Source organism: Pipistrellus hanaki (genome assembly GCF_964339955.1).
Source record: "Pipistrellus hanaki genome assembly, chromosome: 19".
NCBI classification, from domain to species: domain Eukaryota; kingdom Metazoa; phylum Chordata; class Mammalia; order Chiroptera; family Vespertilionidae; genus Pipistrellus; species Pipistrellus hanaki.
The window spans coordinates 20,135,914-20,155,057 of record NC_140521.1 but is presented as its reverse complement, the minus strand read 5'-3'; the positions used below and the strand labels follow the sequence as shown (position 1 = coordinate 20,155,057).

Below are 19,144 nucleotides of genomic sequence, written 5' to 3'. Positions count from 1 at the left end.
GACACACACCCCCCACGCCCCATGTGCACGAATTTCGTGCACCAAGCCTCTAGTAATAATGGAAGAATAAAGTCTTCTGTTTCGAGTACTCACACTGTAAACCTACTTTGGCCCACCCCGGTGTATTCACAGGTTTTAGGGATTAGAATATGAACGTGCTTGGGAGCCATTATTCAGGCAATCTTAGTCCGCCCTTTGGCTCTCAGAGATTCTTGTCAGCAACGCACATGCAAGGCACATTTGGCTCCATTGATCTGCATTTAGAGAATTCATTCCCACATTCAATAGAGATGTAACGAGGCCCTTTTGTGGGCACTGGATATCCGCCAGGATTCCTTCGAATTCTCCCGGAAGGAGAGAAACCATCAGCTAGTTCTTGCTTTTTTAAGGAGGATGTTAGATGGTGGTGAGTATTTTTGGAGAAAAACAAAGCAGGTTAGAGTGACAGAGTAAATAGGGCAGTCGGGATGACCTCATCAATAAGGTGGCTCCGGGGAGACTGGAGGAAGGTGGGAGCAAGCCCTGTCCCTCAGGTGTTGGGTGGGGGGAGACGGGGAGGGGTTAGTCGGTCTGCAGACTGTCTCCATAGCACAGACCCTCTCACCTAGCCGGGGCATGCAATACATACCATATTTGAGCAAAATTGGGTAGAGGCCCTGCTTTCATGGAGGTGACCATTTCATAGAAAGAGACCCATGTGCCCTGGAGCTAAGGAAGCTGAACTTCAGGCCCCTCCCTTGCAAGACCCCACCCATGGCGCCTTCTGTCCCCATCCTGCACAGACCCTCTCCTGTTGACTTCGGCCCACAAAACCTAGACCTGCCCGTGCTGGTGGGTGAATGCAGGGGCGTGACATATGACATATGACACGCATATGACAGCAACTTGGGAATGTGGATGAAAGGAAGGGGGTCCTGGGAGGGTCAGTTTTAAAACAGAATTTTCCTGTGGCCACAGGGGAAAGACAGTCATCCCTCCTCGCATTCTTTGAGCATCTCCTGGAGGATTGTGTGAGTGAGAGTCGTTCCTGTCTTTGGCGGGTGTGTAAACCCATTTTGTGTGCGCTGTTATTTTAAATGTTGGTAAAATAGATATAACAGAAAATTTACTACTTGACTATTTTTAGGAATACAGCTGAAGCCCTGGCCGGTTTGGCTCAGGCCTGCAGACTGAAAGGTCCCGGGTTCGATTCCAATTGGGGGCAGGTGCCTTGGTTGCAGGCTGGATCCCAGGCCCTGGTCGGGGTTCATGCAGGAGGTGACAAATCGATGTTTTCTCCCTCTCTCTCTCTCTCTCTCCCTCTCTCTCTCTCTCTCTCTCTCTCTCTCTCCCCATCCCTTCCACTCTCTCTAAAAAGCAATGGAAAAATATTCCCGGTTGAGGATTAACCACAAAAGAATGCAATTGAACGGCATTAAGGACATTCACAGCGTTGACTAACAATCTCTCTCCAGACCTTCTTCCCCTTCCTAAACAGAAACTGTGTCCCCATTAAGCAGTAGCTCCCCATTCTTTCCTCCCCCAACCTCTGACGACCTAGAACCCACACTCTGTCTCTATTGGCCTGTTCTAGATATTTCATGAAAATGGGATCATGCGATCTTTGTCCTTTCCTGTTTGGCTTCTTTCACTCAGCATCATGTCTTCAAGGTTCAGCCACGTTGTAGCCTGTATCAGTGCTCCCTTCCTTTTTATGGCTGAATAATATTCCATTGTGCGAATATACTCCAGTTTACAAATCTTAAATAAATAAATAAGCCTCTTGCCAGAATGACAACCCAGGACATTTCTTTTTAAAGTGTATTTGTATTGATCTCAGAGAGGAGAGAGAGAGAGAGAGAGAGAGAGAGAGAGAGAGAGAGAGAGAGAGAGAGAGAGAGAAACATCAATGATGAGAGAGAATCATTGATTGGCTGTCTCCTCACACCTCACACACTGGGGATCAAGCCTGCAACCCGGGCATGTGCCCTGACTGTGAATCGAGCCTCGACTTCCTGGTTCACAGGTTGACACTCAACCACTGAGCCATGCAGGCTGGGTAGGAATTTTTTTTTTTTTTTTTTTTAAGGTCCTGGGAACCAGCTCCTTGAAATGAGATTTCTAGGCAGGTAGTGTCTCTATGTCCCTGTATGTGACAGTGCAGCCCGAGTGCCCTGTTCCAAACTGTAATCACCTGCTTGTCATAAAAATGAGAGAAAAGCAGTCAGATAGCACAGTGGGTATCCCAACTACCAAGTCAGCTTCGGCTGAGCTAGGCAAGTTATCATGAATCTCAAGAGCTTGTATGCAATGCTTGGCTGTGTTTAAAAAGGGCAGGATTTTCTCTGCCTCTGTAGGCTCATTAGCAGGTCACCTGTGATGTACATCACCGTCCAGTTTAATGCTTGTTCATAACAAAACTGCTCTTCTCTGGTAGGGTTGTGGTGAGGACTTACTGATTGGCAGGAGCTTTTAATCCTCCCCCAACACACACACACACACACACACAGACAGACACACACACAACATCTTAATCATCTTAGATCAGGAGAGAGAACAGAAGAAGGGCTGGAATGGCATTGATAAGAAAGCCATCGTCATTCATAAGAACGGCACCAATCATCTGTGCGGCTGTGGAGTCTGCCTTCCGCCTCACAAGCTGGAAACTACCGAGGTTTGAGTGTCATGGGAGCTGACTGTCACATTCTGAGGGCCAGGGCAGAAGCCAGGAGCCACAGGGCAGCGTGGACTGGGACCGTGGCCGAGGAGATAGAGAGAAGGAGCCAGATCTGAGAAATATTAGGAGTGATCTTTTAGAAATGAAAAGTGTTCCTCTGTTCCCCGAACTGAAGCACAGAGAACTTGACCTCTGTTGGGCATTTGAACTTGGAGAATGCCTCTGAGCACAGGTAAGATAAAATCCCCACCCTCTGCCAGGCCCTGCGGGACCTGATGGAGGTTAGCACAGTTGTGTGTGGTGGTTGAAAACAATGCAGCAATAGTATTTTCTATACTATTTAATTTAATAGGAAGATTTATTGTTTATTTTTTTATTTTTTATTGATTAAGGTATCATAATCGTCCTCATCCCAGGGAGATTTACTGTTAGCCTCGTTTCATGGGTGAGAAAGCCGTTAAGTAAAGTGCCTGGCACAGGGTCCACGCAGGAATATCAAGTGTGTGATGATTGCAGCATCCTCATTCAGGGGCGGTCAAGCAGCAGTCAGGCAGCTCTGGATTAGGATCTAGGTAGGACAAGGGACTCTTGTTTATCTCCCTGAACCTGTTTCCCCAGCTGAAACTCGGGGAAAATAATCCATAAGAAACATTCGAGGACGCACGTATGAGAAAGACAGGCATGGTTATTTGTTGGTTCAGGGCTCCAAGGCCCACAGCCCAGTTATTTAAAAAACAAACAAACAAACAAACAAACAAACAAACAAACAAAAAACCGCGTTTCTCTCCCCTTTGAGGGGCCGCAGCACTCACTCCCCAGAAGCACGGGCACAGGGGGCGTGGTTACGGTATGGGCGTGGTTAGACTTTGCCCCGCCCCTTGAGGCAGGCCTGTGGGCGGGGCGGAGTGGGGTTTCCCCTGCGCGCACGCGCGAGCGTGCCGCGGCCCCAGGTACTCGGACAAGATGGCGGCGGCGGTCGACAGCCCGATGGAGGTGGTGCAGGCGGCGCTGCCGGAGGAGGCCGCGCCCGAGGCGGCGGCGGGCCTCAGCTGCCTCGTCAACCTGCCCGGCGAGGTGCTGGAATACATCCTGTGCTGCGGCTCGCTCACGGCCACGGACGTCAGCCGCGTCTCCAGCACCTGCCGGCGGCTGCGCGAACTCTGCCAGAGCAGCGGGAAGGTGTGGAAGGAGCAGTTCCGGGTGAGGTGAGCCCGCAGCCCGCAGCCCGCAGCCGCTCGTGTCCGTGCTGCGCCCCCCGGGGCCGGGGCCCGGGCCCGGGCCTGGCCGGCCTGCGCCGCCGCCTCTCTCCCCCCCTCCCCCCACCCCACACGCGCCGACCCCACCCCGGATGCCACCCCCGGGCCCTTCCCGCGGACCGACAGACAAAGGCCTCAGGCCGCCGGCCGCGCGGCCCCTCCGGCACCCGGATGGCGCATCGGGGGCGCCCGGCGGCGGGGCCCTCGCTGACGGAGGACGATGGCCGGCTATGGTCCGCCCTGCGGCTTCCTTTGTGCCCGGCGGGCCATGTTTACACCGACCGGGATGCCGGAGCCTCAGGGCCCTGAGTGGCGGGCGCAGATTGCGGGGTGGGACCCGGGATAAAATCTGGCCCCGGCATTCTCGCCGGATGACCTTGGGGTAGACTCCCCCCCCCCCCCCTTTTTTTTTTTTTGAGCCTCATTCATCGACTTTGGCGCTCGGTAGACCCACCTTTGGCTGCGGTTATTGAAAGAGACGACGTGTCGAACTCCCCAGGGCCCTCCTCTTAGGAGGCGCCGCGGACATGGTAACTGTCACCCCTAGAGCGGTTCTTGCTGCCACTGCCCCCATTTCACGGATGGGGAGTGGAGACGGCATTCATCCTGCGGTGCCAAGGTCACGCCGTGGGCGAGCGCGGGCCCGCCGCCGGGATCGGAACGAGGGCCGCGGGCTGGGCCCCTGGGACCGCTGAGCCAGCCGCCTCGCGGCCCCTGCTTTCCCAGGCCGCCTGCGATCGGGTCCCTGTGTGAGCTGAGGGGTGTTTTCCTCCTTGTCTGTAGGTGGCCTTCCCTTATGAAACACTACAGCCCCACCGACTACGTCAATTGGTTGGAAGAGTATAAAGTTCGGCAGAAAGCTGGGGTGGAAGCCCGGAAGATTGTAGCCTCTTTCTCCAAGAGGTTCTTTGCAGAGCACGTAAGCATCTGGCCCTGTGGCTCTGAGCTTGTGCCTGGTAGTGATGTGTGTGTGTGTGTGTGTGTGTGTGTGTGTCTAGGCATTAGCTCATCCAGCTTTGTGTGTGTGTGTGCTATCTCTCTTTTCAATGCTTTCACAATCCCTTCCTCACTCAGAAGGCTGCAAGAGTCGTTGTGTCCTTCTCCTCCTGTCCAACAGCATGCAGCCATTTGTCCCTGCCAGCTTTACTTTTTTCTTCAGAGAATGAGGGAGGGAGGGACCACAGCGCAATGTAGAGGGAATTCAGATCAGCCTTGTTTTTCTACAAGTGGGTTAACGGGGTGGTGTGTGTATGTGTGTGTGTGTGTGTGTGTGTGTGTGTGTGTGTGTGGTTTCTGTGTGTTTGTTTTTTGCAACCTCTACCTGACCTGGGGGAATCGTCAAAAACTGAGCACCACGAATTTCACCCAGTTGTTTGCCCAAAAGGATTGGTGAAATTAATACCGTTCTCCTCCCTGGCTTTACTGGCTCTAACCAATAGTGAACTGACTGTTTTTTAAGCTAACGGGATTAAAACCTATCTGTAAATCAGAATGATTGCTCCCTCAAGTAAATTGCCTTGCATTCGTTATCTCTGAAACGTTTTCTTTTATATCTTGCTGAAATCATGTGTGTGTGTTTTTGTTGTTGTTGTTGTTGTTTTTCCTTCCATAAAGCGTTCACAGAAGTTTCTGTATCAGGTCCTGATTCTTAGCTTTTTGTAACTCTGGGAAATAGTCCACACTAATGCTTGAAATGCACTTCTGGTGGGATAGGGGTGGGAGGGCTGCAGACACAACCAAGCTGATTTATTTGACTCTCCTGGTTTCCTGCAGATGAATTCCTATTTTCTCATTTTAATTGCTGCTACTTAATGGAGTTCATACATTTGAAATGTTTTCAAGGCTCTTTTAAGTTTTGAAAAGGAAAGTTAAAATTTATTCTCCTATGGGGAATACAACTGGATATTCCCTAATGTCATTCATCTCTATAAATAAATGATTATTAATTTTAGAATGGACAAAATTCATGTTCCATTTTGGATAAGCCATGCCCTGGCTAAAAGCATTCAGAATCACAGATTTTAGGTGCTTGTTTAAAAGTGTTTGCACATACATGAATTTCACGCACTTGGTCATGGGCAACTAACTTGCAACCTCTGCTGCTAGTCTAGCTGATTTTGTGTGCATTTTTGACAGCCTGTGCCTTTGTCTAACGATGATGAGCTATTGTATTTTTTCCTTAGCTCCCTCTTCCCCTGTACTGCTGCTTAGTTAGAATTATGTGGAGGACGTTGAACATAGCAAGGGTACACTTAAGATCGGTCTGTGGGTGGACGGTGACTGTGGCTCAGGACCCTTGTATTCCTGTGTTCTCCGCATGCACACAGGTTGACATGAAGTTTCCTGGCTTCCTTCAGAAAGAAAAGTGGGAAAGTAATAGAATTTTAAACTGAGGAGTTCTTCAAGCTCATTGGGACCATTGCCTCAATTTGCAGAGGAGAAAGCGTGCCCAGCGGGCTGAGTAGCCCAAAGCCCTGGACTTCTCTCTCTGGCCCTTTCCTCCTAGTGGAATGCAGCACAGAATGCATGAGATAGTGATTAGGAATTCGATTTTGTATTTCTAGTTCTTGTTACAGAGCTATTTTCACATCAGAATTCTCAAGTTATCAGCTTCAGAAATTTCATGACATTATATGAAAACATAATTAATTTGCAATTAACAACAAGATCTGAACAAAGTATTGTTACTTTGCATCTTACTTTCCACCCATGGTAGGTGGTACAGGATAGTATGGGATAGGTGTTCCCACTTAGATAAAAATGACCATCTTTCTTTGCATCTCAGATTTGTGTCTGAGCGTGACAAGGACATCATTGCTCGTTACTGAGGCCTGTTTGTGTGTCTCTTCATAGGTCCCTTGTAACGGTTTCAGTGACATTGAGAATCTCGAGGGGCCAGAGATATTTTTTGAGGATGAACTAGTGTGTATCCTAAATATGGAAGGAAGGTAAGCCATGGGTATAGCAGGGATATTTTTGTTTGTCTGTTTGTTTGTTTTCATAATAACCCCAGAATTAGTTGCTATAGTTTGTATGTGGCTGAACCATGGATATGTATTTCCAAATCTCTTCTATGTTGCTACAGTTAGTATTTTTGAAAAATCTTATGTAAGTAAGGTAAGTACACCAAGACAATCGATATTTTTAAAAAACATGCAAACAATCCTTTTGGAAAGAAAAGAGAATTAGTATGTGTTTAGTCTGACCACGGGTCAAACACTGTGCTCTGGGCACTCATGTCTATCATGTCATTTGGGTAAGAAATCATCTTACTTTGGTCTTAAACATTATGGATATTTGGGTGGGCCCTTCTTTTATCTCTCCTGATCAAGAAGAATCCATTATCTCTTGGTTGTTGCCTAAAAATGTTTATGATTCATATTTTCCACTATGAGGGTTAATTACCAGCTTGCCTGAAAGGTGACTTGGCTTCCAGCCTAACCTACCTATGAGTTCTGGAAACTGCTGATAATGGGAGATAAGAATGTTAGTTTAGCATCTTCCTTAAGAGAGACTGTTGTGCAATAACTCACAAGCAAGGCATGAGATGTTTTCCTTGCCGCTTTAAGGTGGTGCAGGAGAGATAAATATCTATTAGTGGAACAACTGGAGGGGAGAGGTAAGATGTGTCACTATTCTAGGCCTTGGATGAGTTTGGATCCAGAGGTCATTTTTCCATTTCTATTTTGGTTTTTCTATAAATGAATTGAAGTATGATCTGATAGCCAGTATTGTGCAGCCTTAAAAATAAAAGCTGACTTGTCCTTTTTACATTTATATGCATATACTTTTACACGCATACATGTAAGATCATATATACTGAGCTTTTTTAGTTTTGATATGATCTTTAGTGCAGACTTTGTTTTTTTCTTATTTATGCTGGTTTTCTCCCTCCCGACCCCATTTGTATTGGTCTTACCCTGTAATTCATGATGACACACGAGATTGTATTCTTCCATGCTAATATGCACTGATACATGTGGGAACCAGGGGGTCATTATTTTAAATTATGATCATAAAATAGGTATTTTACTGTATATTTTTTCTCATTCAATATTACTTACTGAAATGGATCCTAATCAACTGGTAAAAAATCTAATTCACTTTTTTTAAATGGCTGCCTACTGCTTTATAGTGTATACCATAATTTATTTAACCATTCCCTATTGATGGGTAACCACTCCCTTCTCCATTTTTATGTTACTGTGGAGGGTGATGTTTTGGTGGTTTTTATTTCTCAGTGGAAGATTCCTTTGATGGGATTGCCCAAGTTAGACTATAGAAAGTTATTGAAAAACACAAAATAAGAGCATGCTCTTGAATGGGAAGACTTAACTATCATAAAAAAAAAAGTCAGTTCTTCCAAAATTAATACATAAAACTATTGCCATTTTAATTAGGAACCAAGGAAAGTTTTGGGAGTTTTTTGTGTATGTTTTAATTGGATAATATTGTCAAAAAAAGGATAAATTCATAAGAGGGGAAAAAACACCCAATTTTTAAATAATCACAATGGGAAACTTGCATCACTAGATATTAGAGCATATTATAAAGCCGCCTGTAATGACAATAATACAATGTTTAAGTAAAAATCAATAGTCATGTCTGTGGCAAAGGATAATTCAGAAACATGTCCCAGCATAAAAGATGATACATTTAAACTCAGAGGGGGAAAGTTGGGCCATTTAATGAATGCTTTTAGGCATTCATAACTGATTATACATTCATAACTTGCATCATATATAAAAACAAAATTCCAAAATCAAACAACTTAAATTTTATCACAGTGAAAAACCTTCAAGGAAATGGGAGATTTTATGTATAATTCAGGGAGACTTCCTTGACCAAGATTGATAATGCAGAAGCAGTAAAAGAATATGGACGGATGGTTTTGCAATTAAAAAAAGATAAACTTCTGTATGACCAAAGAAACTGTAAAGTCAATATAATTCTTAAAATTTCCAAGAAGAAATTGAAAAGTGGATAGGAGGATGACATTTACAGAAGAGCAAATCAAGGTGGTTATTGACTATGTACAGAGACCTTTAATTGCTTTTTTTTTTTATTTATTTATCAGATTGGGGAAAAGATTGAATATGCACAAACAGTAAAAACATACATTATTATAGTCTTTTTAGAAATAAAGAACAGGTTTGTTACCCCTTGACCTGACATAGATTTTTATCCTAAAACAGAACTGTTGCTGAAACTGGTTTGGCTCCGTGGATAGGTTCGATTCTGGTCAAGGGCATGTACCTTGGTTGCAGGCACATCCCCATTAGGGGGTGTGCAGGAGGCAGCTGATCAATGTCTCTCTCATTGATGTTTCTAACTCTCTCTTTCCCTTCCTCTCTGTAAAAAATCAATAAAATATATATTTTTAAAAACAAAAACCAGAACTGGGTGGGTGGCTCAGTTAGATGGAGCATCATCCTATATACCTATACACAAACGTTGCAGGTTTGATTCCTTGTGAGGACACATACTTAGGTTATGGGTTCAATCCCTGGTCAGGGCAAATATGGGAGGCAAACAGTCGATGTTTCTCACATTGGTGTTTCTCCCTCCCTCCCTCTGTTTCTAAAATCAATCAAAAATATATACATCTATGTATATTCTCAAATGAGGATTTAAAAAATAAGAAACAGTGTTGTTTTTTGGTAACAAGGGATAGTGTCACATTTATTAACTACTTTGGAATGCCAGTTTTTATGGAGGATCTTATTGTATTTATTCCTGCAAATTGCTGGGAAACGTAAGAAAGAGCAAGGGTAGTTTCTGTAAATGCTAAAGCACCACTGTGTGGATATTTGAAAACAGTTTGCATTTATGATGTTCTGTGTGGTTTTTTAAAGGAGAATATCCTGCAATAAAGATTTGAAACAACATATTAAAAGGGTACAGTACCTGAGAAATTGGACCTAGAATGACCAACATTGAAACATATTTTAGTAAAAGTACTATATATTAAAAATGGATAAGTCCTTTGGTAATCCAGGCAAACAAACAAACAAAACACCACCAACAACAAAGCGAAGTCACTTTTAAGGAAAAGAAAATCAGAATATGTTCAGTGTCAGAAGAAAAGAGAGTAGCATACTTAAGATACTCAGAGGTTAAAAAATGTCAACCAAGGATTTTTATATCCAGCCAAACTGACTTCCAAGGAAAAAGCTGCAGATAGACTTACCAAATTGCAAGGACTTGGGGGCTTTTGAGCCCTTCCTGAGAAACATGCTTGAAAATGAACTTGGAAAAAAAGAGGCCTTGACAAGGACTAGTGGTGAGCATTAAATATGTATTTGATTTTAAAAATATGTGTGTACAGTACTTGTAAGAATTAAATCCAAATGACAGTAGGGTAGTCAGTATTGTATGTAGTGGTCATAAGCCTTGACAATGTGGATATGATGCCGCTGTTTAAACAGCAGAGAATGGGGGATAATAAGCAAAATATTCAGCAGTTTTTCAGTAATCATCAAAGTGATGAGAATATTGGAGAGTGAGAGAGAGAGAGAGACAGGCGAAGTAAAGCAAATGAGTACATTTGACCCTTGTACAACTTAGGTTTGAAATTTGCAGGTCAGGTCTGCTGATATGCAGATTTTTTTCAAATGACCACAGTTCAGTTGGGCTGTTACTTTGAAAAGGTGGGAAGCACTGGAGCATTTGGGACAGAGAGCTTTTGTGCTGTGATTTGATATGTTCCCTGGAGTGCTCGGGCTACTGTATTGAGCTTAGACTTTGAGGCCCAGGGTTTGAAGCAGAACACTCAGTAGGGAGGATGCCACTATGCTACAGACAAAAGGCAACAGTGGCTTAGGTGAGGTATTGGGAAGTGTTCACATTCCTGAGAGAACTACAGCATTGGTGGATGGGTTAAATGTGGCTAATGAGAGAAAGCCAGGAGTCAAGGATGATTCAGGGTTTGAGGCCTAACTGGAGAGATGGAGTTGCCTTTCTCCGAGACAGAAGCCTGGTGCATGAAATTCATGCACTCAGAGTGGGCGGGTCCCTCAGCCCGGATTGCGAGAGGGCACAGGCCAGGCCAAGGGACCCCACTGGGGCACAATTGGGGTCAGGGAAGGGCATGGGAGGTTGGCCAGTCGGGATGGCTCCAGGACTTGTCCAGCCTGTCTTGCTCAGTTCTGATCTGCCAGACCCCTGCACAAGTCAGAGCATCTGCCCCATGGTGGTCAGTGTATGTCATAGAGCAACCATTGAGTGGCATTAGCATACTAGAGGCCTGGTGCACGAAATTCATACACAGGTAGGGTCCCTAGGCCTGGCTGGTAATCAGGGCCAATCAGGTTCCCCGCTGCTGGTCGCCTGCCATATTCTGTGCCACCCCCTGGTGGTCAGCAGACATCATAGAGAGTGATCGAACTCCTGGTTGAACTCCGAAGGGGACAATTTGCATATAGCCTTCTATTATATAGGAGGATTACGCTTTGATTGGTTGAACAGATGACTGGGCACTTAGCATATTGGGCTTTTATTATATAGGATGGGGATGACTTTAAGGGGGTCACCAGATCCCCAAGTGCTGACATGGAGTAGCAGTTGGATATATAGGTCTGGGGTGCAGGGAAGAAATCTGTTCGGAAAATAAATTGAGGACTGTCCATGTGGATAACACTTGAAACCATCAGATTAGGTGATACCACTTTGGTGTTCAGCACAGGAGGGAAGCAGCACCCCGAGGCCTGAGCTCCCGCTGCCAGGTGCGGAGGGCCCAGCCGAGGGTTCCAGACCCGCCCCCCTCCCGAGGTCACCCCATTCTCCTCACTTTTCAGGTTCTCTTTAATTTCCTTTTAGTAACCCTGAAACCAAACAGATAACTTTCTTGAATTAGTGTTACATTACAAATACACATCCTGGATTGTACATTACAGATGCGCAATAAAGTCCTGAATTGTGTTGTCTTCTTCCATGATAAGTACTATGGCCACGGACCAGTTACAGCTGTCTTGTTAAGTAGACTCTTTACATGGTATGACTAGTGTGAAGTAAAAACTAATCACTCAACGTTGTAATATCTTAATTCTTATTGACTTGTAGTGTGTTTGTTTTTTCCAGGAAAGCTTTGACCTGGAAGTACTACGCAAAAAAAATCCTTTACTACCTACGACAACAGAAAATTTTAAATAACCTTAAGGCTTTTCTTCAGCAATCGGATGACTATGAATCGTATCTTGAAGGTGAGGCTTGAGCAGCGCTGCCTCCGTGGGCAGCCACACTGTGCTGGGAGCAGCGGGGAAGCGGTGAGCCGCAGGGGAGTCAGCTCAGCCGCGGGGGCTTCGGAGTTGGAGTGAGTGGTCCGGTCATGTAGGGAGGGCAGAACCAGTCAGTGTAGAGCTGGAATTTTGTTAAAACCTTGAGCTGTCAGCTCAAGAGACCGTCTTCTCTCAAGATGCACCTTCGGTTCACAGCATGAGAGGCTGATATTTCAGATAAGGGAATAAGTCCCTCTCTTTCTAAGCTTTGAAGCCTCACTTCCAAGTCAGAAGTCAGTTGGTCCACTTTTGCCTCCATGTGACTGGAGCCAATCCCTTGCCCCCTCTGGTCAGAGTGTAATGAGGACGAAATGTTCCTGCGCATCCGTGAGTGCCTGGCCCTCCGGAGAGATGAGGGGGAGAAGCCAACAGGAGCCATAAAGGCAGCAACTTCCTGCTCCTACCAACGTGAACAAGAACAGCATGTGACTATTTTCAATGTTTAATTCCTGGCACCGTACGCAAACACTCGCAGAAGCTGTGGTTCTGAAATACATACGTTCCCTATTCCCAGAGTTTTACCCCATTCACTTGCTCCTGTCAGTGTTTCTCTCCGTCACATCTCCGTTCTCTGCCGGCTCCCACCACCTCTCCCAGCAGCAGCTTTCTAAGTGTTACTGCTTTCATGAGCATCACCCCCTTCTGCCCTCAGGCCGACCACCTTACATTCAGTCCAGCTTTTTCCCCGTGGCGTGCGAACCAGCAGTCGGCAGCTGCTGTCCTGCTGCTTATCCGACCTCTGCCTGCTTTTCAGTGGCTCCATATCCAGTCCTTCCTGCCCCCGGGCCTCCAGAGTGTCCCATCTGCTCCAGCAGGCCATTGCCCTCACTTCACCCTGCGGTACCCTGGCTTCGTTCACAGCATCCATGGATCCCTTTTCCTTCCAGTTCCTCTTAAATCCTCCTCACCCTCTGACCGTTCAGTCAGGTTCCGCTTGAGTTTCTCTGGCTGCTGCAGTACAGATTTTACTCACCTCGGAACTAACGCAGGAGCGTCAGCTACCAAATTCTGTGCATCATTTCTGTCTCGTGTGAGCACAAGCCGTTTGTCCAAGTAGACACTGGCTTTCTTGTGTTTCTTGTCTGTATGCTGCCATCACTGTCCACTCCACAATGCCTGGGCAGATGCTGGCTTGTAGGAATGACTTCTGTCATCTAAAACGAAATGAAAAGTCTGTTGCAGTTCATCGAAGTGTCCTCGCTACCCTGCCCTCCGCTGATGCACATACTGGAATTGCCAGTCTTCCTGTCTTGTTTATTCCACAGTCAAGAATGCTTTGACAAGCTTTTTTCCATGGCTTACTTATGAAACAGTACTTTTCCATCTTCCAGTTATAAAGTAATATTACCATTTTCAGGTAACCCGTCCAGGTCAGTGCTGTAGGCGTTGGGTAGCCATTGGAGGTTGTAAGTAGTTGAGTGAATGGAATTAGGCTTGTCCTCTGACTAGATAATCGGATGCCATTGACACAGGCTGGCTGGGAATCAGAGCGTTAGGATGGAATGGACGTGGACGTTTGGCAGAAACTCCTTCCACGTGCAGGTAGAGAGCTGAGTTCCAAGGAGGCCCGGGAGCCAAGCCCCCGCTGGTGGCAAACGGACTAGGTTCCTGGTCTTAACACCCGTTCATCTGCTTTCGGTTCCTTAGGGCGTGGGTAAGGGGCCCAGATTCCAAGCTGGTTTGAGGCCGCTTGAATTTAGTGTTTTCCCAACTCAAAATGTCTGCAATCAGATGATCACAAGAGTCCGAGGGCTCTGGTTAAGAAATGACCGAGAGCAGGGCAGAGGGACTGCATGGACGGTGTGCAGTGTGCTCTCTGCAGCTGCTTCGCGGAGGGTCCTTGAAGGTAGCTGGTCGCCCACTTTGAAAGTACGACAGTCTCCAAAGCCCATTTACTGGCTCACCTTGGGGAGGGACACTGTTGAAATGGTGTATCTGTCGCTGAGAACTTACAGCTATTTTTTTAAGTTAAAGAACCGTCTTACAACATTGTGTTCAGAGTTGTTGCGTTTTAAACGGTAAGGGAACTAGAAGAAAGATCATTTGAAAGATCTCCTTTATAGCATTTATTTCTCATGATAGAACATGGAAATATGCCAAGTATCACTCAGGTTTTTGAGTTCACAACCTCTGAACGAGGTCTGGTGTATTTACAAACAACAGTGACGTGTGAGCTCCTCTATTGTGAGAATGTTGCTTGGCCTTCTCGGTGTCTTAGCAGCCAGCCTGACTTCCAAGATACAACGCTGCTTGTCTGAGGGGTGTTGTCAGGAGCGGTGGCCTCAGGCATCTGGGGCAGATGGCAAACTAAGAAGAAAGGGTACAAATAGGAATGTGCTCACTAATTCCTGTTCCTGTTCAGGTGCCGTGTTTATCGACCAGTACTGCAACCCTCTTTCCGAAATCAGCCTCGGGGACATCCAGGCCCAGATCGGCAGCATCGTGGAGCTGGTGCGCAAGACCCTGCGGGGCATCAACAGCCGCCACCCCAGTTTGGCCTCCAAGGCAGGTGTGACATTGCTCTGGACCCCTCTGTGCACGGGGACACCTGGGGTGATTGGTTCCCTGGACGTGCTGCAGTGTGCTCCCCCTCGTGTCCCAAAAAGCACTGACACAACAACGTGTGTACCTGGGTAACGTAAATACCTACTCCAGTGGTCGGCAAACTGCGGCTCACGAACCACATGCGGCTCTTTGGCCCCTTGAGTTTTTAGCAAAGACCAGCTTAGAAGTACCCTAATTAAATTAATAACAATGTACCTGCCTATATAGTTAAGTTTCAAAAACTTGGCTCTCAAATTTCATTTGTTGTACTGTTGATATTTGGCTCTGTTGACAAATGAGTTTGCCGACCGCTGACCTAGCCCTTCTCCCTGGATCGGTAACACCTGGCGGATGCTGTTAGGCCTGGCCAGTGTCTGCGTGGTGCAGGTTGTGCTTGTGTCCTCAGGGTAGACTCTGTTTCAGGTGAGTCCTCCGTGGTAATGGAGATAGAGCTCCAGAGCCAGGTGCTGGACGCCATGAACTATGTCCTGTATGACCAGCTGAAGTTCAAGGGGAACCGCATGGATTACTATAACGCCCTCAACTTATATATGCACCAGGTAAGTCTGGGTCTATAAAAAATAATTCCACCCGTCTCTGACCATTCATACAGTTTTGAGGGCGAGGGCTCCATCTTTTCCTCACTCAATGCCTTTAGACCCATTTTGCCTTTACCGAAAGGAAAACACTGCATTTGTTGTTCCATCCACAAGGCAGCCTTTGTCGGGAAGCCTTGGAGATGAGCTCTGGCTAGAGCAGGTCTTCCTGTGCCTCCATGTGTATCTTGTGAGCCCCCAACTGAGGAACTGCCAGCTTTTCCTCTTGGCCTGGCCGGGGAGGAAGTCTGTGGCCAGCTGTGTCACGGACGTTTCCTTTTTATTTGCTTCCTACTTGGCTCCCTCTTCGTGTCTCCTCTGTTGCTCTCTGTGCTACTTGTATCTTCCTTTTTCACGTCTTGCAGTCTTTCCTCGAAGTGGCCTTGAGTTCCCTCTGAAAGAAGAGGCTTAAGTCATGGTCTGGGGCTTTCTCTGTTAGGGCCATGAGCGCTGTCGCAGCTGGAAAGGGGCTCCGGCAGCTGGAAACAAGTGACTGCTGCGTTCCAATAAAACTTAACATGTACGCGTGGAAACTAGCATGTCAGAATTTTTGTGTGTCATGAAATAGTATTTTCTGACTTTTTTTTTTTTAAACATTAAGTCTATTAATAGTGTTTTTACACAATCCATGCAGAAGCAGGTGGCGGGCCAGATTTGGTCCATGGACTGCGACCTCTGGCCGCAATAAATAACCTATTCATCCACTTAAGTCTCCGCACCCAGCCTCCTGCCTGGCACAGAGATGTGCATCGAAGGGATGAGAATTGAGGTTGCTTTCTAGTGCGCTGAAGCTTTTCTCTCTCCTCTAGGTCCTGATCCGCAGGACAGGGATCCCCATCAGCATGTCTCTGCTCTACATGACCATTGCCCGCCAGTTGGGGGTCCCTCTGGAACCTGTCAACTTCCCAAGTCACTTCCTGCTGAGGTGGTGCCAGGGCGCGGAAGGGTGAGCATCTGTGACGGCGTGGTCCTGAGGATTCCCACGGTTTGGAGAGAAATGTAACGAAGCAGGTTAAGGAGTGATGGGACTGTTGCGTTTCTTGGCTGTATTTCTCAGAAATTGGCTGGAGAAGGTGCTCTGGGTCTGTCTGTATTTGCTACATGTGAATACACAATTGTCTCAAAAAGTTTAACTTTAAAGAATAGGACCAGGGGTTGAAGGGCTTATGTGACTCTCAAAGTCTCTTTGTTCCAAAGTAGATCAGATTGAAGGGTTCTTAAAGAAACATACTTTCCAGCGTCCATGAAACCTCCCTTCCTCCCCACACAAGAGAGGGGGGGAGGGAGCAGATTAGACAGGTCCTTCTTTGATGTGCAGAGTAAATATCTGAGTACTTATATCATCTCAGACTCCTTGGGCAAAGTTGGTGACTGAAATGCATTGTAGAGACCAGGTTAATGAATTGTTCTCTCTTAAACTTGGTGTTCTATTGGCATAAAGCTCCTTTTCAGCTTTTGTCTTAACTTTTCTGCAAGAAATCATTCATCAAATAGGTAGAATATCTTCTCATTAAATGTGCTATTAAAAGGAAAAAGAAGCAAAGTTATTTAATTATATCCTATTCTTTGAACCCACTTTTCAAGTGACTAGCTGTGAACCTTTGGTAAGGTGATAAGCAGGATAGCAGACAGGGCCTGAGATTTGAAGTCAGACTGGGTTCAGACCTTGGATTCCTCAGAGCCTCAGTTTCTTCCTTTGAAACAGGACCGCAATTTCTCCTGAAGCGTCTTGGAGGATTAAGTGAGGGCCCAGGGCTTAGATCACATGGCAGAGTTTCTGACACATACATAGAAAGGAAGTGTAATGGTCTCTGTATTTCCGCCTCCTAGCTAAAGAAAGAAAACATGTAGAGTTGGAGCTTCCTGGGTGTTCTTCCTCATCCTTTTCTTCCTCTCCTCTCCAGAGATAACCACCAGAAAATAATACTATTTTCATGCAGATTTTAATAGTTTGATACATATGTACTTTTCTTTCTTTTCTTTTTTTTTAAATATATATTTTATTGATTTTTTTACAGAGAGGAAGAGAGAGGGATAGAGAGTTAGAAACATCGATGAGAGAGAATCATCGATCAGCTGCCTCCTGCACACCCCCTACTAGGGATGTGCCCGCAACCAATGTACATGCCCCTGACCGGAATCGAACCCAGGACCTTCAGTCCCCAAGCCGATGCTCTATCCATTGAGCCAAACCGGTCTCGGCCATATGTACTTTTCTTTAAATAATATGTACTTTGTTCCTTTTTTCCCAAATATGGTCTGTTCCTAAATATGTATTCGATGGTTCCTCTTTTGGATAGCAGGCACCCATTTTCCGTTATTAATGGGGAAGAAGGATTTTTTCCAGCCCATTTCCATTCCCTGAATAACCCAACCAGTCTCCCCAAATACCTCTAAAGTATTCTTAAATGCCTATATGATAATCCACCACGATTTCTGCATAATATAAAGCATCTAAAACACCAATTATATTATTTACCACAATAACTATTACTGAGTACAGTTGTGGTAGCATTATAATTTTGCCTTCTTAGGTATAATGAACAGTGTAAATGAGCTGTTAAATAATTTGTTAGCATCCCAGGTCTCCTGGCCAAACACAAACATTGAGACCCACCTAGAGCTGGGCTGGGCCCTCAGGGAAAGGCAGGGGAGAGTGGGCAAGGCGAGTGCACCGGGCTCCCCAGCAGCACCGGTCTCCCCAGCAGTTGGCTGCAGGCCTCTCTGCATCCTCCTCCCTTCTTCCCTCTCTCCCTCCCTCCCTTCCTGCAGCAAGACCATACTTATCCCCTGTGCTTGTGCCCTCTCATTATACTCATAGCTGGCAGGTAAGATCTCCATCGAGTTCTTCCAATTGCCGTGGCTGTTCTTAGTCTTTTTCTCTAATAAAACCCCCATATTGATTGGCACCAGTGCTTACTTGAATTGTAACCATCCGTTAATACAAGAAATACTGCTAGTGTTCCACTCTGAACATATCTCCCATATATGTACTATAAGTCACCCTTAATGTTCTTAAAAAGATTCTGTTGTTTTCTTCGAGCCCTTTGACATCTTGTTAGATTTGTTCTAGCGCTTTAAATTTTTTTTGCCATTGTAAATGGTAAATTTTTAAAATAACTTTTTTAGGGTTGGCATTGAACAGGGATAGGGATAATATGTAGATACAGGCCTGGTAATCAGCGCCTTCGCTGAATAAATGATGAGTGCTAATAACTTGTCAGCTGTGGTTTTTCTCTGTGGATGGTCGTGTTGTCTGGGAATGGTGACCGTTTCGCTTCTTTTCTTCCTAGCCTTGCTCTGTTTTTGTTTCTTTTGCTTATCTAATTCTGCAGCCCAGGCTTCTGGAGCCAAGTGGAATAGAAACAGTCAGTGATAGCAAACCCCTCGGCCGAGTTTGGCTGTAAATAGAATCCTTGTAAAATCTCACCTCAAGGATGATGGTTGGGGACAGTGTCTTCTTTAGGATTATCAAAGCTGCCTTCTAAGTTCCTGTTTCACTAAGACTTGTATTAATAACTACGCAGTAGATCTCTCTTCTAAAATTTCCTTTTGTGTCTGCTGATAAGATCATATGGTTTTTCTTTAGTCTGCATATGCTTGAAATAGATTTTTTAATGTTCAACCCATCATTCTCAGGGTATATCTAACTTAATCATATGGATTCTTTTACATACATTGCTGCATTCGATTTGCTTGTGTTTGTGTGTGTGTGTATCCGGTTCTCCTAGATTCATAAAAAGGGTTGAAAAACATCCCTGTTTCTGTGACATTGACAAATGTCTTGCCAAAGGAGGGCTGTTATTATGACCTCTC

The 19,144-nt window shown here is 45.7% G+C and overlaps 2 protein-coding genes across 3 annotated transcripts in view; one reads left to right on the top strand and one right to left on the bottom strand.

Annotated features, from left to right (window-relative positions):
- RFC5 (replication factor C subunit 5) overlaps positions 1 to 1,731 on the bottom strand; it is a 490,240-nt gene extending 488,509 nt beyond the window's left edge. The window contains exon 1 of the mRNA XM_084868365.1: positions 1,722 to 1,731. The gene's annotated coding sequence lies outside the window, so the exon portion shown is untranslated. The remainder of the gene's footprint in view (positions 1 to 1,721) is intronic.
- A 1,827-nt stretch (positions 1,732 to 3,558) lies between these two features.
- Positions 3,559 to 19,144, top strand: part of FBXO21 (F-box protein 21) — a 34,167-nt gene continuing 18,581 nt past the window's right edge. For both annotated transcript variants that reach the window (XM_084867612.1, XM_084867611.1), the window contains exons 1-7: positions 3,559 to 3,861; positions 4,696 to 4,831; positions 6,766 to 6,860; positions 11,992 to 12,113; positions 14,551 to 14,697; positions 15,156 to 15,292; positions 16,138 to 16,274. In XM_084867612.1, coding sequence (XP_084723738.1) covers positions 3,620 to 3,861; positions 4,696 to 4,831; positions 6,766 to 6,860; positions 11,992 to 12,113; positions 14,551 to 14,697; positions 15,156 to 15,292; positions 16,138 to 16,274 — 1,016 coding nt within the window. In that variant the 5' untranslated portion in view covers positions 3,559 to 3,619. The remainder of the gene's footprint in view (positions 3,862 to 4,695; positions 4,832 to 6,765; positions 6,861 to 11,991; positions 12,114 to 14,550; positions 14,698 to 15,155; positions 15,293 to 16,137; positions 16,275 to 19,144) is intronic.